We start from the raw sequence: 27,381 nt of genomic DNA on the forward strand, positions 1-27,381 counted from the left end.
AGTGTTGTGTTGTTGTCGGTCGTGCCCTCAATCAGTAAACACCCAGTGTTGTGTTGTTCTCGTTCGTGCCCCCAATCAGTGAACACGCAGTGTTGTGTTGTTGTCGGTCGTGTCCTCAATCAGTAAACACGCAGTGTTGTGTTGTTGTCGGTCGTGTCATCAATCAGTAAACACGCAGTGTTGTGTTGGTGCCGGTCGTTTGACCTTCAGGATAACATTCATTAATATCCTGCATTATCCAAACGATATTTATGTCGGATATGTTTATAGTCGCCGCAAGGTGTTACACCGTATGTTAATAATCTGTTATATATCTCATCTATCCAGTATCGCTTGTAAAACAACTTCAACAACAGAATGAAGCATATCGATATACTATGCGCAACGTAAATGAATCAGATTCCATGCACGATGTAAGAACTAAATTCCATGCGCAATGCACATGTAAAGTATTTAGTTTCCATGCGCAATATATAAAATAGCTTCCATGCGCAATGTAAGAATTAGATTCCATGTGCACTGTATGAATTAGGTTACCTGCGAAATGTAAGTTAATTAGATTCCATGCGCGATGTAAAAAAAAAAAATAAGATTCAATACTCAATGTAAATAATTTATATTCCATGCACAATGTGAATTGATTAGATTCCTGTGAAATGTATCAATTAGACTCAGTACGCTATGTAAAAATATGGATTCCATGTGCAATGTAACAATCATATTCCATGCGCAATGCCAATTAATTAGATTTCATGCGCAAGGTCAATCAATTAGTTGCCATACGCAATATATTAGTTAGATTCTATGCGTAATGTAAGAATTAAATTCCATGCGAAATATACGAATTAGATTCCATGCGCAATGTTGGTTAATCCAATTGCATATTGATTCAAGAGAAATGATTAACTGGATTTGATTCCGAGTACAAAGTTAAGAATGTGTTCCTAATGCAGTGTTACGAGGATAACTTACGCTCGCTGCCTATAGTATTACTATTTTATCTGTCAGCACAAATTTACTTTCCGAAGACTTGAGAACTAGAAGGATTAGTCTTTATCCCAAGGGTGGTTTATGCCTGCATGTGCTGACGTATTGATGACCTTAAGGCTTACGCTGGTCACGTGACGTTACTCTTTTGATTACGTTTACCGTATTTGTTCATACTAGCACTCCTGACTGTTTCTTTATTATTATTTCATTTTAAACGCATAGGATCTACGCTATATATATTTCCACATCATGTGTTTTGATTGATACATGTTTAGCTATATAATGTGTAATGAAAAAAAACGTATAAAGCTTTCTTTTACCTTGACTATTATGCGAGAAATGCGTTTTGCATATTGAAAATCGGTAGGTAAATATTGTTTTTAAAAAATGAGCAGAAAAACGTCAATATCTCCTTATTACGATTATGACAGCGGAAACAAAACAATGTTAGGTATATTTTTTTTAGCCCCATCATCATCAGATGGTGGGCTATTCAAATCGCCCTGCGTCCGTGGTCCGTCGTCCCTCCGTCCCTCCGCCCGTAAACAATTCTTGTTATCGCTATTTCTCAGAAAGCGCTGAAGGGATCTGCTCAAATTTCATATATAGGTTTCCCATGGTTCCTAGTTATGTATAATGCATTTTGAGACCAATCGGAAAACAACATGGCCGACGGGCAGCCATCTTGGATTTTGACAATTGAAGTTTGTTATCGCTATTTCTAAGTAAGTGCTGAAGAGATCTTTCTCAAATTTCATATGTAGGTTCCCCTCTGTGCCTAGTTATGCATATTGCATTTTGAGACCAATCGGAAAACAACATGGCCGACAGGCAGCCATCTTGGATTTTGACAATTGAAGTTTGTTATCGCTATTCCTCAGAAAGTACTAAAGGGATCTTTCTCAAACTTTTTTTGTAGCTTCCCCTTGGTCTGTAGTTATGCATATTGCATTTTGGGACCAGTCAGAAAACAACATGGCCGACAGGCAGCCATCTTGGATTTTGACAATTGAAGTTTGTTATAGCTATTTTACAGACGGTACTGAAGGGATCTTTCTCAAATTTCATATGTAGGTTCCCCTTGGTCCCTGGTATTGCATTTTGGGACCAATCCGAAAACAACATATCCGACAGACAGCCATTATCCCTAAATCTTAAATTTTATATATAGATTTCCCTTCTTTGAATAGTACTAGAGGGCTGTTTCTGAATTTACACAGATTAGTAAGACTTAAAGTAAGGGAAAAGTAGAGGAAAGATCAATCTGACATGGAATCTATAAAGATCATTCAATGGTGGGTGCCAAGATCCCTCTGGGATCTCTTGTTCTTTTTTTAATTCATTTATTTAACTTGAGAGTCGTTTCCTTGGACATACATTTTCCACTTGGATATCGTAGAGTCTATGGCTTTAACCATCAGCTGTTAGTAGCATGGCAATAAGAGCTCTATTTGCGCATGGTTTTCATTTCCTTTTACAAACGTACAATCTCATTAAACAGAGTCTAAAACAACTGCAGTTTGGTAATTCCAACTGATCACTTTAATAGCTTGATTATCGCTACGAAACTATCTTTTTAATTGAAAATGTCACTACTTTGAAAATTGATTATTTGCAAAAGTTCATGACTTTCAACATTACATTGCCGAATGTTATGCGTACGTAGGTAATTAAAGCAGATAGGTCCTTTTTACGATTTCGATAGAACGTATTGATGTGCTGGAGTAGAATGTTGGAAGCTCTAATTTTAAAACCGAACGTATCTATCTGGGCACTGCTATATTACGTAGAAAGATGTTTTATAACCATGTTTTATACGATATAAATGATGTATTATACTGTATACGTTGTTTATACAATGTACATGTGTGTTTTATATTTTTTATACGCCATGTATACAATGTACGTTTTATACGTTTATACTTTATAAAATGTCTATACAATGTACGTTTATACTTTATAAGTTATATATATATATATATATACAAAATGCACAATGTACGTTTTATATTACATTAAATACGATATACGTTTTATACTTTATAAGTTATATGTACAATGAACGTTTTATATTATACTAAATACGATATAAGTTTTATACTTTATAAGTTATATATACAATAAACTTTTTATATTATATTGAATACGATATACGTTTTATACTTTACAAGTTATATATACAATAAACGTTTTGTATTTTATATGTTATGTATACAGTGTACGTTTTATTTTTAGTAGTAGTATCATTGATGCTTGTGTAAAAGGAAGAACTACCTTAAAACCTCCTCTATGTATCGGTATCTATCTTAATGGTTTGAATCCCATATCAAGTTTTGATATTGTTAAAAGTATTGTATATTCAAGTGTGTTGTATGGTGTGAGCTTTTGAACTCTGATACTAAGAATTCTGTAGAAGAATTAAAACGTACACATAGGTACGCGCGTAGACGCTGTTTTGGTCTCCAAAAAACTTCCTCATTATCAGTTACAGCCCGATGTAGCATTTGAAATCTGGGGCGAAGTGGGCAGACAGAAATTATTATTTTGCAATAAATTGTGTTTAGGCGGTGCTAAGTTTTTATGGAGCACTATTTTATAACAAGGCTTTGCCAGTTTATGTATAGCAGCTCATCAACAATGATAACAGGATTCCTACCTGATATATATATATATTCAAGATATAATGAAAGAGTATTTTTTTATTAAGATTAGCCTTTGTATTGTACAAGTTTAGTGAAGGTATATATATATTCAAGATATATATATGTATCTTAATATACATATGAAACGATGTATATTACCGTGATCAATGTTAAGTCAAGGCACATTGTATATAAAATGTAAACGTGATTTGACAATTAAGCGTTTGTGTGACACAGTGTCGAACGCCTTCATAATGTAAATATACAGTTTGAATTGATCCTCCTTGGTGAAGAATTTCTGTCACGTTACCAATGACATTTACACGTTGTAGTACTGTTGATTGTCCTTTGATGAATGTGTATTGGTGTTTACTTAACAAATTGTTTCTCTCCAGGTGATTCATTATTCGTTTTTGTTTCCACCATAACTTGACGTATGACACTGGTGAGACTAACTGGTCTATAGTTCCCTGGTGTTTTCTTGTCTCCTTTCTTATAAATCGCCGTTATTGCCAGCTGTTCAGAAGCTCTCCATTTTGAAGTCATAATTTCACAGAGTGGTGTTTTGATTATGTCTGATAATGTCTTTAATACCCTTGGATGTATGTTGCCAGGTCCAGGCAGTATTTAAGTGTTCAGTGCATTTAGCGTTTCTCCTGTTATTTTAGTATCTGTGAAGATTGTCATAATCCTGTAGAGTGAGAGCTCAATTACAAATACACTAGAAAAGAATTCGGCCAACACATTTGCTTTTTCTTGACCGGTTTTGGCTATTTTAGTGATTCCTCTTCTCTTGATATATAATTCCGATATTCCGTTTTTTTAGGCCGCATATTTCCAGAATTTCTGTTGATTTCTCTTTTCCTCGTGAGCGATATCCTGTTCAATGTTCATTTTACATTGTCTCACTGAGGTTTTCACTTTGTTCCTGGCTCGTATATATCCCATTTTTTTTAATTCTTTTCATGTCTCCGTGTAACTTTGCCAGCATCTGTGTTTCCGCTCTATATCCTGTTATTTAATTATGCATTAGTGACATTTTCTTCATTGTTGATTAAATAGGTTTTGGTATGTGACGATCGATAGAGGAGGATTTTAATAATTCACTGAAGATTTTATATTTGGATTTTGCACCTTGGACAATTTTTTAACCCTCCTTCATATTAATTGATCGTCAGTACGGATTTGGTCGTACTTTTCTGATTATACTCGATTGTTTTGCTGTTTTCTTACTCCCCTTTGTATTATACATCGAAAATTATAGTAGCGTGATAACTTTTCCCCCCAAGTCCATTTGTAATTTCTAGGATCTTACATCATTTGTGAAAGTTAAGTCCAATATACTAGGCTCGTTATCTCGAGTATTTTGGGAAAGCCTCTTCTACCTCCTACTCCACCTGTATAATTAAACATTTAACTTCCTCTATTTTGTTAGTGTTTCTGCGTTCGTGAACATGCATCAAATTTAATTTAGTTGTTTTTGTTTGCCGTTTACGCGGCTCCGTATTTACTGATTCCTTTTGGCTTGTAAATATATAAGTTATGGATATATTTTATACTAAATGAGTTATGTAGGTGTTTTACATTAAATTTGTTATATACATTTTTATGCAACATAAATGTTATGCTTTATGCTACATAAGTTATGCATTTTTATAGAATGTCTTTTCTGAATTATGAACATGTTTTGCACTAGTTATGTGTGTGATTTATACTATGTCAGCTATGGAGATGGTGTATGCTATACTGCATATAGGTTGTGTATTTATCTATATTTATACTTGTGTTACTTTGTCTCTAGATGAAGCTAACCAGACCCAATGTACACGTAATTGTCGATATTTACGAGTGGTGATAAGGCCTGCGCGAGAATACAAGTGACAAATGTTAACAGAACTATTTGTCTAGAAATAATCAGCGCTTGAAAAATGAATTTTAAGATATATCATTTTAAAACGTAAAAGATAACCCATATTTAGGAAAATAGTAATAATCAATTCTGGAAGTAATGAATACAAAAAATCGCCATGAAAAAAAAATGATTTTGTTCCAAGCGGATGAAAAAAATAGCAATCCTGTCATATTCCTTATGAATCCAGCTGGGAATGATTTCTTCGGGCTGAACTGGAACATAATACTGGAAACATTGAGACTTTCGTGGAATAGAGTTCGAGAGAGTGAAAGTTAATGAAAGGGTACTATTAGGGTCCAATGACCTGGACATCAAAGCCTTTAAAAATGGTAGTTGCTGCTCCTGCTTAGCGCTCATCATACAAGGAGTGGGACGACTGGTTCGTCCGTTGTCAGTATAATGTGACCGGGTGGGGTGTGCTGCTGGGTGTCTTCGGCAGTATGCTTCAGTGAGGTAGCACTATAAATGGGCAAAAGTTCCGGCCTACCACAAGGAGACTTAACACGAACATACCACAGCCTCCCAAAACACACATACACACTCACCACACGCATGCAAGTCGCACGCACGGGAGGCCGTCCTTAAATGACCGTAGCTGTTAATAAGACGTTAAACAAAATAAACCAAACCAAACCAAACCAAACATCCAAGCTCCCAAGATTCCAACATCCGGTCTCCTCACTACTTGTTACTCGTTACTACAGAGTGTAGCCTCGCGATGCTCACACAGTATTATCTTACAATATTACAGTTATGGTGAACTTAGATGTATGTACTATCCTAAAACAAAAGTATTAGATACAAAATAATACCGTTTCTTAAATTATTTTACCTTCGAACATTTTAGTTTACGGTTGTCGTCAGTGACACGCCCAGCAGCGCCACCTACATGTAGTGTTTCCCGTATAATTTAACAGTTCTATTTAACCAGAGACGTATATATCCCAGTCATAAATTTGTCTCTGATTTCAACTCACTCAAACGACAGGTATAAGGTAACCTATCTAAACATAATAAAGGATTGTTTATTTTATTTACGTTAGGGTTACTACAAATTGACGGAATCCTTAAATGTGTTTGCTATCTTAGTTGTGCAGATGTTTTATACTATATAAGCTATGCAGTTTTTTTTGTTTTGTTTTTGTTTCTTTTTGTTTTGTTATTTCTCTATAGAAATTGTTCAAGTGTTTTTAGAACATAATTACTTGTTGGTTTGTTGTTGTTTGCTTTTTAGTTCTAAATAGTTACCTAAAATAGCACCGGCTTCGGTGTTTAATAATTAAATTACTTATCCTTTTTGTTAATGAAACTTCATAATGATTTAGTTATGATATTAAATGAAGAGACTTCCAGCTGGGAAATGTCCCTAGTATCAAATTCGTTAATGGTCACACACAGATTTATTAGGTATAAATAACGATGGCGCATGTACTTCTGTAACACGGGTCTTGACAGCCCACCTTAAATAGGCACACAGCCTGACGTAATGGATTTACTGAATGCTGACGGGGTTTTATCAGATCTGTTGAAAACTAGGCAATTTACATAGATAAGTCAGACATTGCGTAACTTGAATTCTTAAGTCGTTGCACACGAAATAAAGCGAAAAGTAATTATATATTTCATTACAAGACATGTGATTGATTGAGTAAAAACTACATATCCTTACTTAATTTAATCAACCATTAGTGCCTCAAACGAATTTTTAAAATATACCGGTCACGTGACGAAAACCTTTAGCAACGCCTCGCTTTGACTTCATTTGATCCGTTGGCAAAGCGAATGACATTGCACAGGGTGATTAAGTTGTGTCTAACGAGCAGTTATCGCCGAGACTGTGATCGTGCCTGACTAAGTTTGCTTCCACGTGTTGGGAGGACGCGCAAATGATGGACTGTTTCTTCACGCCCTTGTAATTAACGCCACACATTTTGTGAAACGTATAATCCCTGGCGTATGAATATATGGTGGTGTAAAAGTAGTCCGCTAATGGTGTTTATGTTATACTAGCTTGAAAAGTATATAAGGAAATTACAAACTTTGGTTGTGGTATGGCCAACACTCTGGAGAAGGGGCTATATATGTCGACGTGAACTTTCTGAAATATTGTCAAACAAGTCAAATTACATTTTCAATATAAACTGGCATATACAACCATTTGTTGACTTAAAAACCATATGCAATGTAAGTGATTTTCTTTACTTTAAAATGTCATGCAGTATTTGTTTACATAGTAATTCCAACTACATTTGTATCGTTGCATAATTGTCGATACGAAATATCTCCTTGCCAATGTACGAGGTGTTACACTATTTGCCTGATATAAATGTTAAAATCGATCTAAATCTCTTTCTGTCCCTATCTAAAACTCTTAAGACTTAAAAATCAATTGTGATTCCAGAAAGCATGTCTTGTCAGTAGATGTTTTATATCCAGGAATAAATCATTATCTTATTCGATCTACTGCACTTTCTTCTCCTGCTGGTTGTATGGAAGCTAGTACAGCCCAGAACCGGATTCCATTAACCTTGTTCCTGTGTATCCTACTCCGTGTGTCGACATATTACCTTTAACGTTTGTATCCCAGGATAGCGTTTGTCGATAAAAAGTCTGGATCTAGATTTCACTAGAGAAGCCTTTTGTTCCACAAGGGTTTCCTTAGAATATTTTCAGCGAAGACAAATCAGGCTCTATTATGTACGGTATAGATTTTTTAGAAAGTTAAATTCAATTTATTTCTACTGCATCGAAGACAAGTTTACTATCTAAATATCCTCAGAGTAGCAAACACCTCTCGAGGAGACGTTTTTAGATTCAGTATTTTTGTTACAAAAATATTCCTTCCTACATGTCACAATAAAATCCTCCTATATTTTGATACATCAGTAAATTAAAATCCAAATCATTTTTTGTTATTATAGAGGATACAATGGGCATAAAAATTGCTTAATTGCATAAATGATATGACTTAGTGATGGAGGAGGGGGCATCGGACTGGGAAATAGAAGGGTCTGAAGTCGTCAGTTGAGAGACGCTTTCAATGACTGGGAGAATTGTCAGGTCACTTGGTGGTACTCTGAATCAGGAAATGGCTGTTTTATTGATCATGCCATCTACAGATTACACAGCCTCAAAATACGCTGTCCTGTTTAAAGAGAGAATTTAGAAGATCACTGCTTTAGTCACATCTCAAGAAACCTAAAAACAATGACGTCATCACACCAGGACAAAACTGGCACTCATTACATCCGGGAAATATTGTCGCCATTGTGTACAGCTTTCATGCCGTCGTATCGACTCCGAACGAGAACTGCTGACCGGGGCAGGGCTCTTCATTATTTTGTGGCAAATTACATTTTTGTCGATCCTTGTTATCATTAGTTGCGACAGTAATTGTTGTATCCCTTCGACTGGACGAATGATGATACACCACTGCCGCCATCAGACCAGCCTTACACCATACATTTATTTTACCTCAGATAACACCAGAAATTCCAAGGGTATTTCGCTCCAAAGTAATTTCCTCGGTCGGAATTGAACTCTGGTTTAATTCACTAGGTGTCTGGTCACCAAATCGAGTAGGCCTGTCGTGCAATGAGTCATGCATGGTGATGGATGACTTTCATTTCGGTCTTGCCTATTTCGTTAATACCTAGGACTACTGTGTATTTTTTCACGTGCTTATATAACTAGATTGTAATTTTGACTTACCATTTACTCAAAAAATAATATTGAACGAAATATTAACACCAAACACAAATTAAGGAAATGGATGCCTTAACTGATTTTAGGCGAATTTCTAATGATATGAGATGTAGGAAAGGACTGAAATAAATAATAAAATGTCTCCAGTTATTTCCCTTGGATGCGTCTGTCCCTACATATTTCCCTTGAATCCGTCGGTCTCCAGTTATTTCCCTTGAATCCGTCTGTCTCCAGTTATTTCCCTTGGTCCTGTTTTACAGCGAAACGAGCTGTACAGCGTACTGCCTTAATGATAGTCTCAAATAAAAGTTGTGCGTTGTTCCCAGGTAGTAGTAGTAGCCTCAAACCAAACGCTCGTATGTATTGTTCGCTTCCAATATCATAGCCTAAAACAAATCTTCAAATTGTAACTCACTAATATTTTGCATTAAGGTATAGCCATGTTTAAATGCTAGAAATTCTTTCGAGCAGTTTGTCTCTATGTAAATAATTCAGTATTCAAATCGATTTTTGGACTTTTATACGAGTCTTTTGGTGAATGTTTGCAACACTACCCGTGTTCGAATAGTACTCAAATTACTGTCTGAACTCTACCGTGATCGTCTCGATAACAACTGCTCAAATTAACTTTAAACGTGGTACACTGTATGCATATATGGGAACTTTGATGCAGTGCGATAAACATCATTTATGTTTTATTTCTAACGTAGTGAAACCGAGCGCCATTAATTGTCAAAAACTATTTGACTGAAAACAGCAAAGGGAATTGTATTCCAGAACACGAGGATATGTCTTGCTCACTTGGTTAGAGACTAATGGAAATGTAGACATGAGAACAACGATATTCTGATTCAGTCCATATCGCTCTATGTCCGTTAGTATACACTTGTTGTCCGCTTTATGTAAGTACAAATATTTGTTAATCAGAGCATGTCATATTCCCAGAGAGCGATTCTCTCGGAGAACATGACATGTATACATATCACAAGTACTCATGTCTCGTCAGAGCAAGGGCTATACATTGTTTCTTGTACCAAAAAATATATAACAAAATTTTGATTGAAATTATCGCAGGGCATTATCAAATTCCTTTGATCCAAAGTCTTCAAATTCGATATTTCTCGGCCACTTTCCTTCGAGAACTTTTTTTTTTAAATCATAACTGCCCTTGTTGCTTCCTTCGTGTTGAAAGCATATTTATTGGAGGGAAATGTTATTAATTTCTTCATCATTTCGATGGTGAAATACGTAGATCGCCATATGTTTGTCGTCTGGAGGCATTTGGAACACGCGGGAAAAGGCTGACTCCATCGAGAGGGGGCGACACAATCATTTTTACCCCGGTACGTGATCAACTTAATTCAATGAAATTCAATGTTATATTCATGAGGTATCATGATATATATAAGGACATATTTAGTCATAACGTTACATCCAGATTGAAAAATACATTGGAGTGATGACAAATTTATACCATAACATAATTCCCGTTTTTGCAAGCCCTTGTATAACATCGCACCGATTCAGACATGGGCATAAACAATAATGATATGTTCTCCATTAGGACCTTTTCCGTAGCATTTGTTGTCATCTTTGGCTAAACTCAGAGTGTGGAAATGTTTTATCTGCAAGCAGAAATTCCGGCTGTATCGGAATACATGTGTACGTCCTAAAAGGAATTAGTCGCTCAAAACACAATCATACCTGGAGATTGTGCCATTCTTCAGACGGAATCAACGCTTTCCAAAGACCACCTAATACGTCTCAACTAAAACGGCTGAAAAATTAATGTTTTTAAGTGTAAAGGAAAGTTTTAGCTGATGAAAACTTAACACAATTGCGATAGTGCTGATGTCCAATTACGACATAAAATAAAGCGTGCTGCTATGATAAATTGCTGTTTTATATTTGACTAATGGGAAATGCCGAGTATCAATTCAATACACCTATATAGAATAATGACTGGAAATGCGGGTTAAAGACGGGTTTTAAAAGAAGGATGCCAATATAAAAATAACTACCGAAGACAAAACAAATTGATAAATGCTTCAGCAGGCCTTGGGAATGTATATAAAGAGGAAGGTGTTCGTCGGTGCATTCAATCACGTGCATGCGTGTGAAACCAATGGTTATTTCCACTGGCTGTATTACCAAGTAGGCATGAAAATGCGCATTTAGGGGCAACCGAAATATATTTGTGACATGAGCGGTAATTCAAGTTGAAAGTTATGACCACAGGAACATTTACAACCTTGAGATGGGAAGATTTTAGCAATCTTAGCTGAAGTGTGATTTTTCTATTGCTTTTAATATCTTAAACAAGATGGCATCAATCTGTTTCTGAAATTACTGCAAAATAGTTTTTGAGAATAGCCTTGTTTTGTAGTAACTGAAAAGGGCGGCCTCTATGTAATTATATACTGTTGTAATCTTGACCTTGTTTTATTGTAACTCTGCATAAGGCGGCGTCTGTATATTTTATACTGTTGTAATATAGACATATTATTTATATTATCTCTATTGGCCGCCTCTATGTAATGATATACTGTTGTAATACAGACCTTGTTTTATAGTAACTGTATAGGGCGGCCTCTATGTAATGATATACTGTTGTAATACAGACCTTGTTTTATAGTAACTGTATAGGGCGGCCTCTTTGTAATGATATACTGTTGTAATATAGACCTTGTTTTATAGTAACTGTATAGGGCGGCCTCTATGTAATTATATACTGTTGTAATACAGACCTTGTTTTATAGTAACTGTATAGGGCGGCCTGTATGTAATTATATACTGTTGTAATACAGACCTTGTTTTATAGTAACTGTATAGGGCGGCCTCTATGTAATGATATACTGTTGTAATTTTGACCTTGTTTTATTGTAACTCTGTATAAGGCGACCTCTGTATAATTGTATACTGTTGTAATATAGACATAGTGACAGTATAAGGCGGCCTCTGTTACTGTTGTAGTCGTGTGACCGAGTATCCGTCAACAGATATACCTGTACATCATCACCGAGGTGTTTATACGGTCATGGCTCGAGGTATGTGACTGTTTTATCACTACTACGACATCACAGCATTTCGATGAGGATGAAGTTGGTTAAAACAGATTAAGCTTACATAATTATTGCAAAGCGATTGGTTGATGTAGATAGTGTAAGTTCGAGGCCCGTATACCATCACTAGTGATGAAATTATTTGTTTGTATATTGACCAATCAGATCGGTGCTTGCTATTTAAAGCACTGAAATCCGCCAATTTTTCTGTCTAGTTTCATATGACGCGAATTCAAAATAATTTAGAATTGTGAATACATGTTTTTGTTATTATTATTTTGATTAATTCTCACCACAAGATAAACAGTGAAATAATGGACATTCCCTGTCCGAACACAGAGCAGAAACAGGAAGTAAAGAATATCAAAATAACACTTTCCCTCAGGATAGTGCTAAATGCTGTTTCCTGGCTGGACCGTATCCATGAGCTGTTCGTCACGGTGACAAAAAGTCATTTGAGCGATTGACAACCTCCGATGATCATTAGCGTCTAGTGTCCCAATACGGCACACCGGAACGCCTGCTAGAAACGCCATATTTCATTGGCAACCTAAATAATCTCGGGCGTGTTCCGTAAGTATGTATTTTTATCACAAGGATAAATCACAGTGATATACTTGTGCCAAGTGGTGGGAATTATCCTGGTTATTTTGCATGATGGCCATTTTAGGAACTGCCATAGAACCATTAGGCACGCTACATCTCCTCGTCTTCCTGAAATATTCACGACGCTGAAAGGTCATGTGATTCCCATCAGAACAAGCGGCACATGTTGTAATAAGATTGTCTGGCACAAGAGGCTGTCACGTCATCCAGCCTCAGATACCGCTGTCGACCAGGATGCTTTTCAAACCCGTATCATACTGATAATTTGCCATATTGATACTCAAGTCGTTTACATCAACTGTTCCACCTTTATCATACGCATCTGACACTGATACGAATGCAGATATGATTCGAAATGGGTTTTGATTTCACAAAAGGAAAGCTGCCGTACGATTCGGGCATGAATATTCATGCATGCGACTGAATTTTTATGACGGTTTCTATTCTAATTAGTCAAACTATTTTTGCATGATGAACAGAACTTTATCATACCGCGGTAGCCTGTCTGACAATCCTGTCTATGTAAGTGAATTATTATAAAACACACTTATTCATTCTGGAATCTTTTCGTGTGAATACACTAAAGTTACAAATGTAAATATCGTTTTGCATGTTATTGACTCCGTAACTAGACAAACACTACAATATGCACTGTTACTGCTGAGAGTTTATGTGTCAATGATCTAAGGGTAATGTTTAATATTACTGAAACAAAGATCAATGAGTCATCCAAAATTGAATTCTGCTTGTCAAAGTATCACCATTGTAACATAGTTTGTAAAGAAATACCGAAAAGAATACCTGTTTGAAGGGAAAAATTGACACATTTTTGACAATGGAGAATAGATAATAGGAACTTTAACCGTGTTGCGTCCAATGGCATGATCCATTGTAAAGGTATTAGGAGTGGAAACATTCTGTGTTAGATTGAAACTCTCATTTATAGAATATAACACAAGTCTTTGGAGATTGTCTATCAAATTTGGAATAGATTATGGTTCTCATTGACAATCAGAAAGAATTTCCAATCATCATCGGCTCTTTTCACACCTCTTCCCAATGACGGCAGCCTTGTTGTAAACCAGTACCCATTACCCAAAGTAATAAACATACGACAGGGGATTGCCAGGGATAGAAAGAATTATCAGAAACATACTCGACAGAAACAATAGGTGGAAACTCACTCATCGCAAAGATTGACTAATAGAATCTGTCCCTGCCTTGGTGACAAAGAAATCTCAACCAGAGGATAGTCATGAACGTTCAACCCTAAGCTTGCGAAAGATGAACAAGATAGAAGTGCGTTTGTATTACTTATCTGTAGCATTACTCTTTTACAAATATACACCCAAATATAACTATCATGTTATTATGAAAACGAACAATTCCCCGGGTGACATGTGGTGAAATAATGGGAACTTTAGGCCTTGTATGACCTTTTTACCGAGTCGATGTTTGTTAGTGTATGACCATGTTACCGAGTTAGTGATGGTTAGTGTATGACCCTTTACCGGGTCAGTGATGGTTAGTTTATGACCCTTTACCGGGTCAGTGATGGTTAGTTTATGACCATGTTACCGGGTCAGTGATGGTTAGTGTATGACCCTTTACCGGGTCAGTGATGGTTAGTGTATGACCATGTTACCGGGTCAGTGATGGTTAGTGTATGACCCTTTACCGGGTCAGTGATGGTTAGTTTATGACCCTTTACCGGGTCAGTGATGGTTAGTTTATGACCCTTTACCGGGCCAGTGATGGTTAGTGTATGACCCTTTACCGGGTCAGTGATGGTTAGTGTATGACCATGTTACCGGGTCAGTGATGGTTAGTGTATGACCCTTTACCGGATCAGTGATGGTTTGTGTATGACCCTTTACCGGGTCAGTGATGGTTAGTGTATGACCCTTTACCAGGTCAGTGATGGTTAGTTTATGACCCTTTACCGGGTCAGTGATGGTTAGTGTATGACCCTTTACCGGGTCAGTGATGGTTTGTGTATGACCCTTTACCGGGTCAGTGATGGTTAGTGTATGACCCTTTACCGGCTCAGTGATGGTTAGTGTATGACCATGTTACCGGGTCAGTGATGGTTAGTGTATGACCATGTTACCGGGTCAGTGATGGTTAGTGTATGACCCTTTACCGGGTCAGTGATGGTTAGTGTTTGACCCTTTACCGGGTCAGTTATGGTTAGTGTATGACTCTTTACCGGGTCAGTTATGGTTAGTGTATGACCCTTTACCGGGTCAGTGATGGTTAGTGTATGACCATGTTACCGGGTCAGTGATGGTTAGTGTATGACCCTTTACCGGGTCAGTGATGGTTAGTTTATGACCCTTTACCGGCTCAGTGATGGTTAGTGTATGACTCTTTACCGGCTCAGTGATGGTTAGTGTATGACTCTTTACCGGGTCAGTTATGGTTAGTGTATGACCCTTTACCGGCTCAGTGATGGTTAATTTATGACCCTTTACCGGCTCAGTGATGGTTAGTGTATGACCATGTTACCGGGTCAGTGATGGTTAGTGTATGACCCTTTACCGGGTCAGTGACGGTTAGTTTATGACCCTTTACCGGGTCAGTTATGGTTAGTGTATGACCCTTTACCGGGTCAGTGATGGTTAGTGTATGACCATGTTACCGGGTCAGTGATGGTTAGTGTATGACCCTTTACCGGGTCAGTGATGGTTAGTGTATGACTCTTTACCGGGTCAGTGATGGTTAGTGTATGACTCTTTACCGGGTCAGTGAAGGTTAGTTTATGACCCTTTACCGGGCCAGTGATGGTTAGTGTATGACCATGTTACCGGGTTAGTGATGGTTAGTGTTTGACCATGTTACCGGGTCAGTGATGATTAGTGTATGACCCTTTACCGGGTCAGTTATGGTTAGTGCATGACCCTTTACCGGGTCAGTTATGGTTAGTGTATGACCCTTTACCGGGTCAGTTATGGTTAGTGTATGACCCTTTTACCGAGTTAGTGATGGTTAGTGTTTGACCCTTTACCGGGCCAGTGATGGTTAGTGTATGACCATGTTACCGGGTCAGTGATGGTTAGTGTTTGACCCTTTACCGGATCAGTTATGGTTAGTGTATGACCCTTTACCGGGTCAGTTATGGTTAGTGTATGACCATGTTACCGGGTCAGTGATGGTTAGTGTATGACTTTTTTACCGAGTTAGTGATGGTTAGTTTATGACCCTTTACCGGGTCAGTGAAGGTTAGTTTATGACCCTTTTACCGAGTTAGTGATGGTTAGTGTATGACCATGTTACCGGGTCAGTGATGGTTAGTGTATGACCTTTTTACCGAGTTAGTGATGGTTAGTTTATGACCCTTTACCGGGTCAGTGATGGTTAGTGTATGACCTTTTTACCGAGTTAGTGATGGTTAGTGATGGTTAGTGTATGACCTTTTTACCGAGTTAGTGATGGTTAGTGTATGACCCTTTACCGGGTTAGTGATGGTTAGTGTATGACCCTTTTACCGAGTTAGTGATGGTTAGTGTATGACCTATTATCGAGTCACCAGCAAACACTGATCCACCAGCAGACACTTATTTTTACCTTCAAATCAATAATTCTGCCATAGGAATGATTAGGTTGTCTATATCAGCATTCGTTTGTATTGTGTGTGGGTTTTTGGGGTTTTTTTTCCTTTGGACAGACTTTTTCAGCCATTTTTCTTTTAAACAGTCTTTTTCAGCCAATAAAAAAGCAAACCGCTTCTTACGTTATATTTTACCTTGGTAGTGACACTTTAATACCTATCCATAGATCGCTGTTTTAGATCTTTCCAAACTAATACGGTGTTTGGCGTACAGTAAACTGATCAATAAATGGAAAATTTACCTACAGCACGGTTAGATAAGATAATATCTTCATTTATGTGTACAGATCATAGGCATTTGTACAGATATTAATATGTTTGTGTATATTGATCAATGTGACGGAGTACAGAGTTGTACAGAGTTGTACCCTCGTACTAGACTGTTTTGGTCTCGGCATGTCTTGCCCTCAACGACACTGCCGTACTACATGTAAGTGACCAATATCAATAAAGAACTATCTTATGTTACTCAAGTATTTGACCATCAAAATTCAACCTGATAATGTCTGTATCGATCGGTACAGCTTTAATCATCTACGGACCATTCTACAACGTTATCGACCAGCAGGCCTTGTTTTTATGTTGTACATTGTATGTGTGGGGACTCGGTAGATCACATCACCTTCCTCGTGGTCGGCCATTGTTAACTATGCCTAAAACGGAAATAATAGTCCTTTGGAAACAACTAAAGCTTGTTTACTATATCCCTAGTAAGTTATTTAGTGTGTAAAACAACTTTTTACAACATATAGTTGTCCATTACTAGAGATCAATGGAGGATAAATGATAGAATTAAAGAAAATGGTGTAGTACTATCATCAACAAGATTTGTTTACATGGAGGGGAGGGGAGGGGAGATCAACACACATACAGTTAATATATACCAGTTGGCCTAGCTTTGTCTAACAGCATACCAAACTGTACCGTCTAATCTAATACTTTACTGTGACCATGTTATCACAAACAAATCCTTATTGTCCACGTCCAGTCAGAAAAAAATGATGACCTGGATTCACAAAATGGATTCCATTTTCAAATATTCTACTCTCGATGTTTTGACGGTTTCTGTGCAAAGACTTGCCTAAGATCTATATACATGTACTTGTATCAATTGTTTGGTGTCGTTTTGTTACCAACTGTCCAATAACTCCGTGTTTCTTTGATGTAAGTCAGTGCCAGAATATTTTGTAGCTTTTTGACACAGGATAGTGTTACTCTGATCATGTACTCAACACCGTACTATATTGGTGTCAATAACTGATAAACACTTTGATTGTCGTGACTTACTTAACGACATCATCCCAACGACGACCTCTATAGTGGAATGATCACAGAAGGGTCATTCACAGTTACAAAGGACTACAGTCCTGAAGTTACAAAGGACTACAGTCCTGATAAGAATGCTACATCTAATGAACTCAAATATTAATAAATAAAAAGTCCTGTTTTAAATTTACTGGTAATTTTTTTTGTCGGTATTGTTGAAATCAGCGCCGGTTGCAATACTTCTTGTCATAAATCTTCGTTTCCACCAACTCTCCATTTCCGGAAAATCTGTTCGTTACATTGCTTCAGATATTGACTGACCAAATCCAATCGTATTCGTCTAATCTGATATCCTTATATACCTCTTTTAACTACTTCCGTTCTGCTCCTGGCACTACTTTAACTGTTTATTATTTTACCCAAAACACTATTATCTGTTGCTTTATTTAAGTACTTCCGGTAACGATTTTCTCCAGGCACTTCCGGTGATTGTTCCGTTTTATCGACTTAGTGTCCTGATGTGGTTATAAATATCATCATCAGTTACCATAACAATTTACTGAATATCATGAATAACCATTAATCTGTCTACGAGTATGGATTTATAATCTCGTTCTCGTTCCTCTTCTCGTTCGAGATCTTAATCTCGTTGTTTACGCTTACGTTATTGACTTGTTAATTATCAGTGAAAGCAGACATAATGGGTTCCGTGATTACGCTCCGGTCAAGATGAGTCTGACATCATCAGTCACGTGTCGTCATAGTTCCACGCATTATAACCAATAATCGTCCTCGTGTCGGCGGTTAGATACGATTTAGTGCATAAAAGTGACGAATGAAAATATCATTATAATATGAATAGATAGGTATATATGGATAGCAATTCATTCACTTTCTGGAATGTATTGGGTGTATTAGTAAATTCATTTTTACAGTTGCTTTTATCCTTGGCATTACTTGTTTGATTATTTATAATGATGCTTTGGTTAATAAGGTATTGGAGATATTTTCAAATTACAATAAACCTATATACTCTGGCTGGGGGCACTTGAATTTTTGAAAGTTTCTAGATGGTGGCGTTTTATTAGTTAGAAACCCCCCATCTTTTCTGGTTTGTGAACAGATAACTGGTATTTTACTAAATACTCAATTTTCGACAACCAAAGTGTTTGTTGTTCTATTGCCAAAAGACATAGCAGAGTAATTGTTTGATTAATGTATTTGTTACAACATGCAAAATACGATGGAATCAATGGATTGATGTAAAACATAATCCAATTTATATTATCTATTTAGTATGTAATCAGTTGATTATAGTAGTCTGGTTTTTTATTAATTATTGATGGTATTTAATATTGTTTCCGGATTGATAAGATTTTCCGTTTCAGGTTCTAGTATCTCCCAGAAAGGGTAGTCACGTGATGTTTCGATTTGGATGATCACGTGATCATACAGATACTTTTTCCGAGTAATTTTCCCACCTCCTCCCCTGCTTTTTATGTCCTCCTAAATTTAGGGTGTAGGGTGGATTTCATTTCATATTATGGTTTTACTTGTATACATAAGGTAAAACATTACTAGTATGTATATGTCAATTGATAGTATTGTTCTACTTGTGTGCATAATGTAAAAGCTTACTAACATTTCTATCGGGCGTTTTTTATTAGTAAGAAAACCCTATTTTTTTTTTAACAGATAACTGGTTCTGGCATTTTAATAAATGCTCAATTTTCGACAACCAAAGAGTTTGTTGTGCTTTTGCCAAAAATGCATAGCCGAGTAATTGTGTGATAAATGTATTTGTTACAAAATGCAAAATACGATGGTATCAATACGTATCTCTAGCTAAACATGAATAAATGACACCATGTGTGTAAAACTATTTCGATAGTATACATACACACACAAAACTACAACAAATGTATCAAACCGGTAGGTCTGTACAGTCATTTACAATGTAGACAGTCCGGTAGGTCTGTAGTCATTTACAATGTAGACAGACCGGTAGGTCTGTACAGTCATTTACAATGTAGACAGACCGGTAGGTCTATACAGTCATTTACAATGTAGACAGACCGGTAGGTCTGTACAGTCATTTACAATGTAGATAGACCGGTAGGTCTGTACAGTCATTTACAATGTAGACAGACCGGTAGGTCTGTACAGTCATTTACAATGTAGACAGACCGGTAGGTCTGTACAGTCATTTACAATGTAGACAGACAGGTAGGTCTGTACAGTCATTTACAATGTAGACAGACCGGTAGGTATGTACAGTCATTTACAATATAGACAGACCGGTAGGTCTATACAGTCATTTACAATGTAGACAGACCGGTAGGTGTGTACAGTCATTTACAATGTAGATAGACCGGTAGGTATGTACAGTCATTTACAATATAGACAGACCGGTAGGTCTGTACCGTCATTTACAATGTAGACAGACCGGTAGGTCTGTACAGTCATTTACAATGTACCAGACCGGTAGGTCTGTACCGTCATTTACAATGTAGACAGACTGGTAGGTCTGTACAGCCATTTATAAAGTAGATAGACCGGTAGGTCTGTACAGTCATTTACAATGTAGACAGACTGGTAGGTCTATACAGTCATTTACAATGTAGACAGACCGGTAGGTCTGTACAGTCATTTACAATGTAGACAGACAGGTAGGTCTGTACAGTCATTTACAATGTAGATAGACCGGTAGGTATGTACAGTCATTTACAATATAGACAGACCGGTAGGTCTGTACCGTCATTTACAATGTAGACAGACTGGTAGGTCTGTACAGCCATTTATAAAGTAGATAGACCGGTAGGTCTGTACAGTCATTTACAATGTAGACAGACTGGTAGGTCTATACAGTCATTTACAATGTAGACAGAACGGTAATTCTGTACAGTCATTTACAATGTAGACAGACAGGTAGGTCTGTACAGTCATTTACAATGTAGATAGACCGGTAGGTATGTACAGTCATTTACAATATAGACAGACCGGTAGGTCTGTACCGTCATTTACAATGTAGACAGACCGGTAGGTGTGTACAGTCATTTACAATGTAGACAGACCGGTAGGTCTGTACAGTCATTTACAATGTAGACAGACCGGTAGGTCTGTACAGTCATTTACAATGTAGACAGACCGGTAGGTCTGTACAGTCATTTACAATGTACCAGACCGGTAGGTCTGTACAGCCATTTACAATGTAGACAGACCGGTAGGTATGTACAGTCATTTACAATGTAGACCGACCGATAGGTCTGTACCTACATTTACAATGTAGACAGACCGGTATGTATGTACAGTCATTTACAATGTAGACAGACCGGTAGGTCTGTACAGTCATTTACAATGTAGACAGACCGGTAGGTCTGTACAGTCATTTACAATGTACCAGACCGGTAGGTCTGTACAGCCATTTACAATGTAGACAGACCGGTAGGTATGTACAGTCATTTACAATGTAGACCGACCGATAGGTCTGTACCTACATTTACAATGTAGACAGACCGGTATGTATGTACAGTCATTTACAATGTAGACAGACCGGTAGGTCTGTACAGTCATTTACAATGTAGACAGACAGGTAGGTCTGTACCGTCATTTACAATGTAGACAGACCGGTAGGTATGTACAGTCATTTACAATGTAGACAGACAGGTAGGTCTGTACAGTCATTTACAATGTAGACAGACAGGTAGGTCTGTACCGTCATTTACAATGTAGACAGACCGGTAGGTCTATACAGTCATTTACAATGTAGACAGACCGGTAGGTCTGTACAGTCATTTACAATGTAGACAGACTGGTAGGTCTGTACAGCCATTTATAAAGTAGATAGACCGGTAGGTCTGTACAGTCATTTACAATGTAGACAGACTGGTAGGTCTATACAGTCATTTACAATGTAGACAGACCGGTAGGTCTGTACAGTCATTTACAATGTAGACAGACAGGTAGGTCTGTACAGTCATTTACAATGTAGATAGACCGGTAGGTATGTACAGTCATTTACAATATAGACAGACCGGTAGGTCTGTACCGTCATTTACAATGTAGACAGACTGGTAGGTCTGTACAGCCATTTATAAAGTAGATAGACCGGTAGGTCTGTACAGTCATTTACAATGTAGACAGACTGGTAGGTCTATACAGTCATTTACAATGTAGACAGAACGGTAGGTCTGTACAGTCATTTACAATGTAGACAGACAGGTAGGTCTGTACAGTCATTTACAATGTAGATAGACCGGTAGGTATGTACAGTCATTTACAATATAGACAGACCGGTAGGTCTGTACCGTCATTTACAATGTAGACAGACCGGTAGGTGTGTACAGTCATTTACAATGTAGACAGACCGGTAGGTCTGTACAGTCATTTACAATGTAGACAGACCGGTAGGTCTGTACAGTCATTTACAATGTAGACAGACCCGGTAGGTCTGTACAGTCATTTACAATGTACCAGACCGGTAGGTCTGTACAGCCATTTACAATGTAGACAGACCGGTAGGTATGTACAGTCATTTACAATGTAGACCGACCGATAGGTCTGTACCTACATTTACAATGTAGACAGACCGGTATGTATGTACAGTCATTTACAATGTAGACAGACCGGTAGGTCTGTACAGTCATTTACAATGTAGACAGACCGGTAGGTCTGTACAGTCATTTACAATGTACCAGACCGGTAGGTCTGTACAGCCATTTACAATGTAGACAGACCGGTAGGTATGTACAGTCATTTACAATGTAGACCGACCGATAGGTCTGTACCTACATTTACAATGTAGACAGACCGGTATGTATGTACAGTCATTTACAATGTAGACAGACCGGTAGGTCTGTACAGTCATTTACAATGTAGACAGACAAGTAGGTCTGTACAGTCATTTACAATGTAGACAGACAGGTAGGTCTGTACCGTCATTTACAATGTAGACAGACCGGTAGGTATGTACAGTCATTTACAATGTAGACAGACAGGTAGGTCTGTACAGTCATTTACAATGTAGACAGACAGGTAGGTCTGTACCGTCATTTACAATGTAGACAGACCGGTAGGTCTATACAGTCATTTACAATGTAGACAGACCGGTAGGTCTGTACAGTCATTTACAATGTAGACAGACAGGTAGGTCTGTACAGTCATTTACAATGTAGACAGACCGGTAGGTATGTACAGCCATTTACAATGTAGACAGACCGGTAGGTATGTACAGCCATTTACAATGTAGACAGATCGGTAGGTCTGTACAGTCATTTACAATGTAGACAGACCGGTAGGTATGTACAGTCATTTACAATGTAGACAGACAGGTAGGTCGATACAGTCATTTACAATGTAGACAGATCGGTAGGTGTGTACAGTCATTTACAATGTAGATAGACCGGTAGGTCTGTACCGTCATTTACAATGTAGACAGACCGGTAGGTCTGTACAGTCATTTACAATGTAGACAGACAGGTAGGTATGTACAGTCATTTACAATGTAGACAGGCCGGTATGTATGTACAGTCATTTACAATGTAGACAGACCGGTATGTCTGTTCAGTCATTTACAATGTAGACAGACAGGTAGGTATGTACAGTCATTTACAATGTAGACAGACCGTTAGGTCTATACAGGCATTTACAATGTAGACAGGCCGGTAGGTCTGTACAGTCAATTTACAATGTAGACAGACCGGTAGGTCTGTACAGTCATTTACAATGTAGACAGACAGGTAGGTCTGTACAGTCATTTACAATGTATCAGATCGGTAGGTCTATACAGTCATTTACAATGTAGACAGACCGTTAGGTCTATACAGCCATTTACAATGTAGACAGGCCGGTAGGTCTGTACAATCATTTACAATGTAGACAGACCGGTAGGTCTGTACAGTCATTTACAATGTAGACAGACCGGTAGGTCTGTACAGTCATTTACAATGTAGACAGACCGGTAGGTCTGTACAGTCATTTACAATGTAGACAGACAGGTAGGTCTGTACAGTCATTTACAATGTTCCAGACCGGTAGGTCTGTACAGTCATTTACAATGTAGACAGACCTGTAGGTGTGTAGTCATTTACAATGTAGACAGACAGGTAGGTCTGTACAGTCATTTACAATGTAGACAGACCGGTAGGTCTGTACAGTCATTTACAATGTATCAGATCGGTAGGTCTATACAGTCATTTACAATGTAGACAGACCGTTAGGTCTATACAGCCATTTACAATGTAGACAGGCCGGTAGGTCTGTACAGTCATTTACAATGTAGACAGACCGGTAGGTCTGTACAGTCATTTACAATGTAGACAGACCGGTAGGTCTATACAGTCATTTACAATGTAGACAGACCGGTATGTATGTACAGTCATTTACAATGTAGATAGACCTGGTTCTCTGTGTTCACATAGATAATGGTCAGTTTTAGTCATCTTTATTCATTTGAGCCAGACCTATGTGTGTGTGTTCATATATTGTTCAGTTTTAGGCACACAAGTGCTTCTCTGTATTAGATATTATATCTATATGGTTTAGCAAGACCTGTTTACAGTGTCTTTTACAGTGTTTTTCTTATACATTTGACGACTAGAAACACGGCGGTAAAGTCTTTATCTACATCATCCGGTTAATTATTTGCTCTAATTGTTGGTTAATACAGTCTTCTTACACTCAGTTTTAATTCCTCCGTTTTCGACAAATAAACCCAACAACATCATCTTTAATCAATCGGAGACGTACAGAACAGTGTGCAGATAAGACATTGATACACAACGATCGATTCACGAACCCAGCACCCCACAAACCTTTCTGACGACCAGCACAAGGCTTCCCCATCACGCCACAGGATTACAAATTACAATTTTCAGCCTTTATAGCCTATTTTTATCGAACACATGGTATTTAGATTTTTCCTCTAGGTTGAGATAAAAAAACAAAATCATTAAGTACAATGCTCCAATGTGGCATCGCGTACTGATTAATACTAAAGAACAAAAACATTGCACGGTAATTAGACATAAAATCACTCCGCCCCTTCAAAACTATAAATAGACCAACAACAGTTCCAAAAACCTTTACTTTTGATTATCAAATTAATGTAATTATGGTTTCATTTCAGGCTAACCTGGCGGCGGACAGTGTACTGTGTAGCGATGCCCGCGGTACCGGCAAATGTGTCTGACTGTGTTCAGGCACTTCTTGAGCAGCTGCTGTCACAGCAAACCCCATCACCCTGTAGTGCCAACTCTACCTCCGCGCCCAGTGAACGCTCGGAGTCTCGGGCACTGCTCTATATAGTGGTAACACTGCTGTTCTATTCAGGGGGAATTATTATCGGTATTATCACGTACCTAAAGCGTGAACGGCGAGAAATAGAGGAGGACAGGGAGTTTGATGAATTTATTAACACTTACATTGAACCGGAGACCCGGACAACGTTCCATAAAGTTCAGCAAGTCATTGCAAGACTTAAATATCTACAGGAGGAAAAAATAAGGAAAATGGGAAGTAAGGGAACAGATGTGAAATCAAACGACAACGAGGATAAAAAGGATAACGTTGATAAAAAGGAATGTGTAGAAAATTCTCTTATCAAGACCGCCAACTCGTGGAACGAGACAGAGACTTCGAGGCTTGATAATACAATTTGTGAAGACGACGAACCACTATCATCTATCGTCGCTAAACTCATCGACCCAGACAAACGACGATCATTCGACGAAGATTCGGACATGGATGAGGACTATCATGAGGGTGGTCTCACAAAGACTTCCTCCATGCAGTCCATCAAGGATTACACCGAGGAACCGGGGAGGAGCGCACGTTCATCTCTCATCGACGACGACAACGAAATGGTGGATGACGATTCGTCTACATTGATCAGTAATCAAAGACTTGGTAACAAGGAAGGTATACAACACTGTAAAACTGTAAACAAAGGATGTATAGTGACGAATGTGTAGTGTTAATCATCCATACCCCTGTGGGCAATAAGTCCCTTATTGTAATATGCAAGCACATCAAAAATCAGCAGCCCTACGACATTTTCCAAAGGTAGGTTCTCACATTTGTCATACCTGTTTTAATTTGGACGTTTACGGTAATCCACCTGTACGGTGTGCTCTCACACGGTCGCCTGTTCAACCATTACCGTCATCACCATAGCAACAACTTGGATCTACTCTGTTTTGCGAGATACTGTCAGAAATATCTCTGGTAAAAGTGAAAAAGCAATGACATTGGACTTTGACACACGACAACCTTCATAACAGTGCCCTATTCTGGGGTTTCATCTATTCAAGGATACAGTAAGACGCCTTTTGTACGCCGAGCCGTTCAAGGGACCACCGAAATTGTGCTGTTAGTGTTTGTAACTTTTATGGTAAGATTAGAGTGTTTTATACAATGATAATACACTAGAGAACATTTATATTGATTTACACTGATTTTCCGTGATTTCTTTTTCTAGATGGTTATTAATATAAATGATTAAACTTATGATCAAAGCTTATGTTGTTAAGTTATTCTACTGGTATTTAATGTATACGGCGTACAGCTATGATGAGTTTATCTGTTGTGTTGTAGCTGTGTACAGTAGAAGAAACCATGCTATCGATGTTGGCCATCGTCTGCTCACGTTTTTGGGTGTAAATGTGTTCAAATCATTGCCAAGGTTTCAAAACAGATATAAATTATTCACGATTATGAGATAATTTCAGCGGCAAATGTTTTGGGTGACGTCATATTCAGTGGTGATAACACCACGTTTCCATGGTAATGTTGAAAACGATGATTGTCTCTCGGAAGTAGATTGAGGCCTGTTACTTTTAAATTAGCAGTAGAATCCCCGACATATAGATTCCCATAGTTAAATCACTGATCTCGCAGTACACACACCAGTTTTGGCCTAATTGTTACATCATTCTCTTCCATTTTCATTGAATCAACATTTCTTCTGATGAAGTAGGATAATTTTAATTCCACATTCGTCGACATGCTTAAAATAGAACTGAAAATGGGGAACATGTTTGTATAGTCGATGGCTAGCCTGTCAGGTGTTCAGTTTACAATGATCAATATCACCATTATTCCCATGGAAAAATAAAGATTGTCCTCAACGTCAGCAACACAAACGTTAAAAATCTGGATCAGAACTTTTTTGGATTCTACCTCTAAAATGTTTATTATCTAGGTTAGCACTTTTCTGCATTTAAATTTTAAAATGGTTTATAAACTTGGTCAGCACGTGTCTGCATTTCAGTTCTTAAATGGTTCATAAACTGAGTCAGCACGTGTCTGCATTTTTATTATCAAATTGTTTATCAACTTTGTAAGCACGAGTGTGCACTTTTGTTATCATATGGTTTATAAACGAAGTTAGCACATGCCTGCATTGGTTTGTAACCTAGGTCAGCACGTGTCTGCATTTTATTTCTAAAATGGTTTATTTTTGCTATCATTTGGTTTATGAAATAGGAAAGCACGAGTCTGCATTTAAGCTCTAAAATATTTAGTTCTGAGATGGTATAAAAACTTGATCAGCACGTGCCTACATTTGAGTTATATCTTTTAATGTATTTT

General features: G+C 37.7%; 1 protein-coding gene across 3 annotated transcripts in view; it reads left to right on the forward strand.

Annotated features, from left to right (window-relative positions):
* Window positions 1-26,309, forward strand: part of LOC117325572 — a 78,930-nt gene extending 52,621 nt beyond the window's left edge. For all 3 annotated transcript variants that reach the window (XM_033881899.1, XM_033881898.1, XM_033881900.1), the window contains exon 2: window positions 24,920-26,309. In XM_033881899.1, the coding sequence (XP_033737790.1) occupies window positions 24,954-25,763 (810 nt within the window). In that variant the 5' untranslated portion in view covers window positions 24,920-24,953 and the 3' untranslated portion in view covers window positions 25,764-26,309. The remainder of the gene's footprint in view (window positions 1-24,919) is intronic.
* Window positions 26,310-27,381: the final 1,072 nt, after the last annotated feature.

The sequence above is a fragment of the Pecten maximus genome, chromosome 4, assembly GCF_902652985.1.
Source record: "Pecten maximus chromosome 4, xPecMax1.1, whole genome shotgun sequence".
In the NCBI taxonomy this organism is placed as follows: domain Eukaryota; kingdom Metazoa; phylum Mollusca; class Bivalvia; order Pectinida; family Pectinidae; genus Pecten; species Pecten maximus.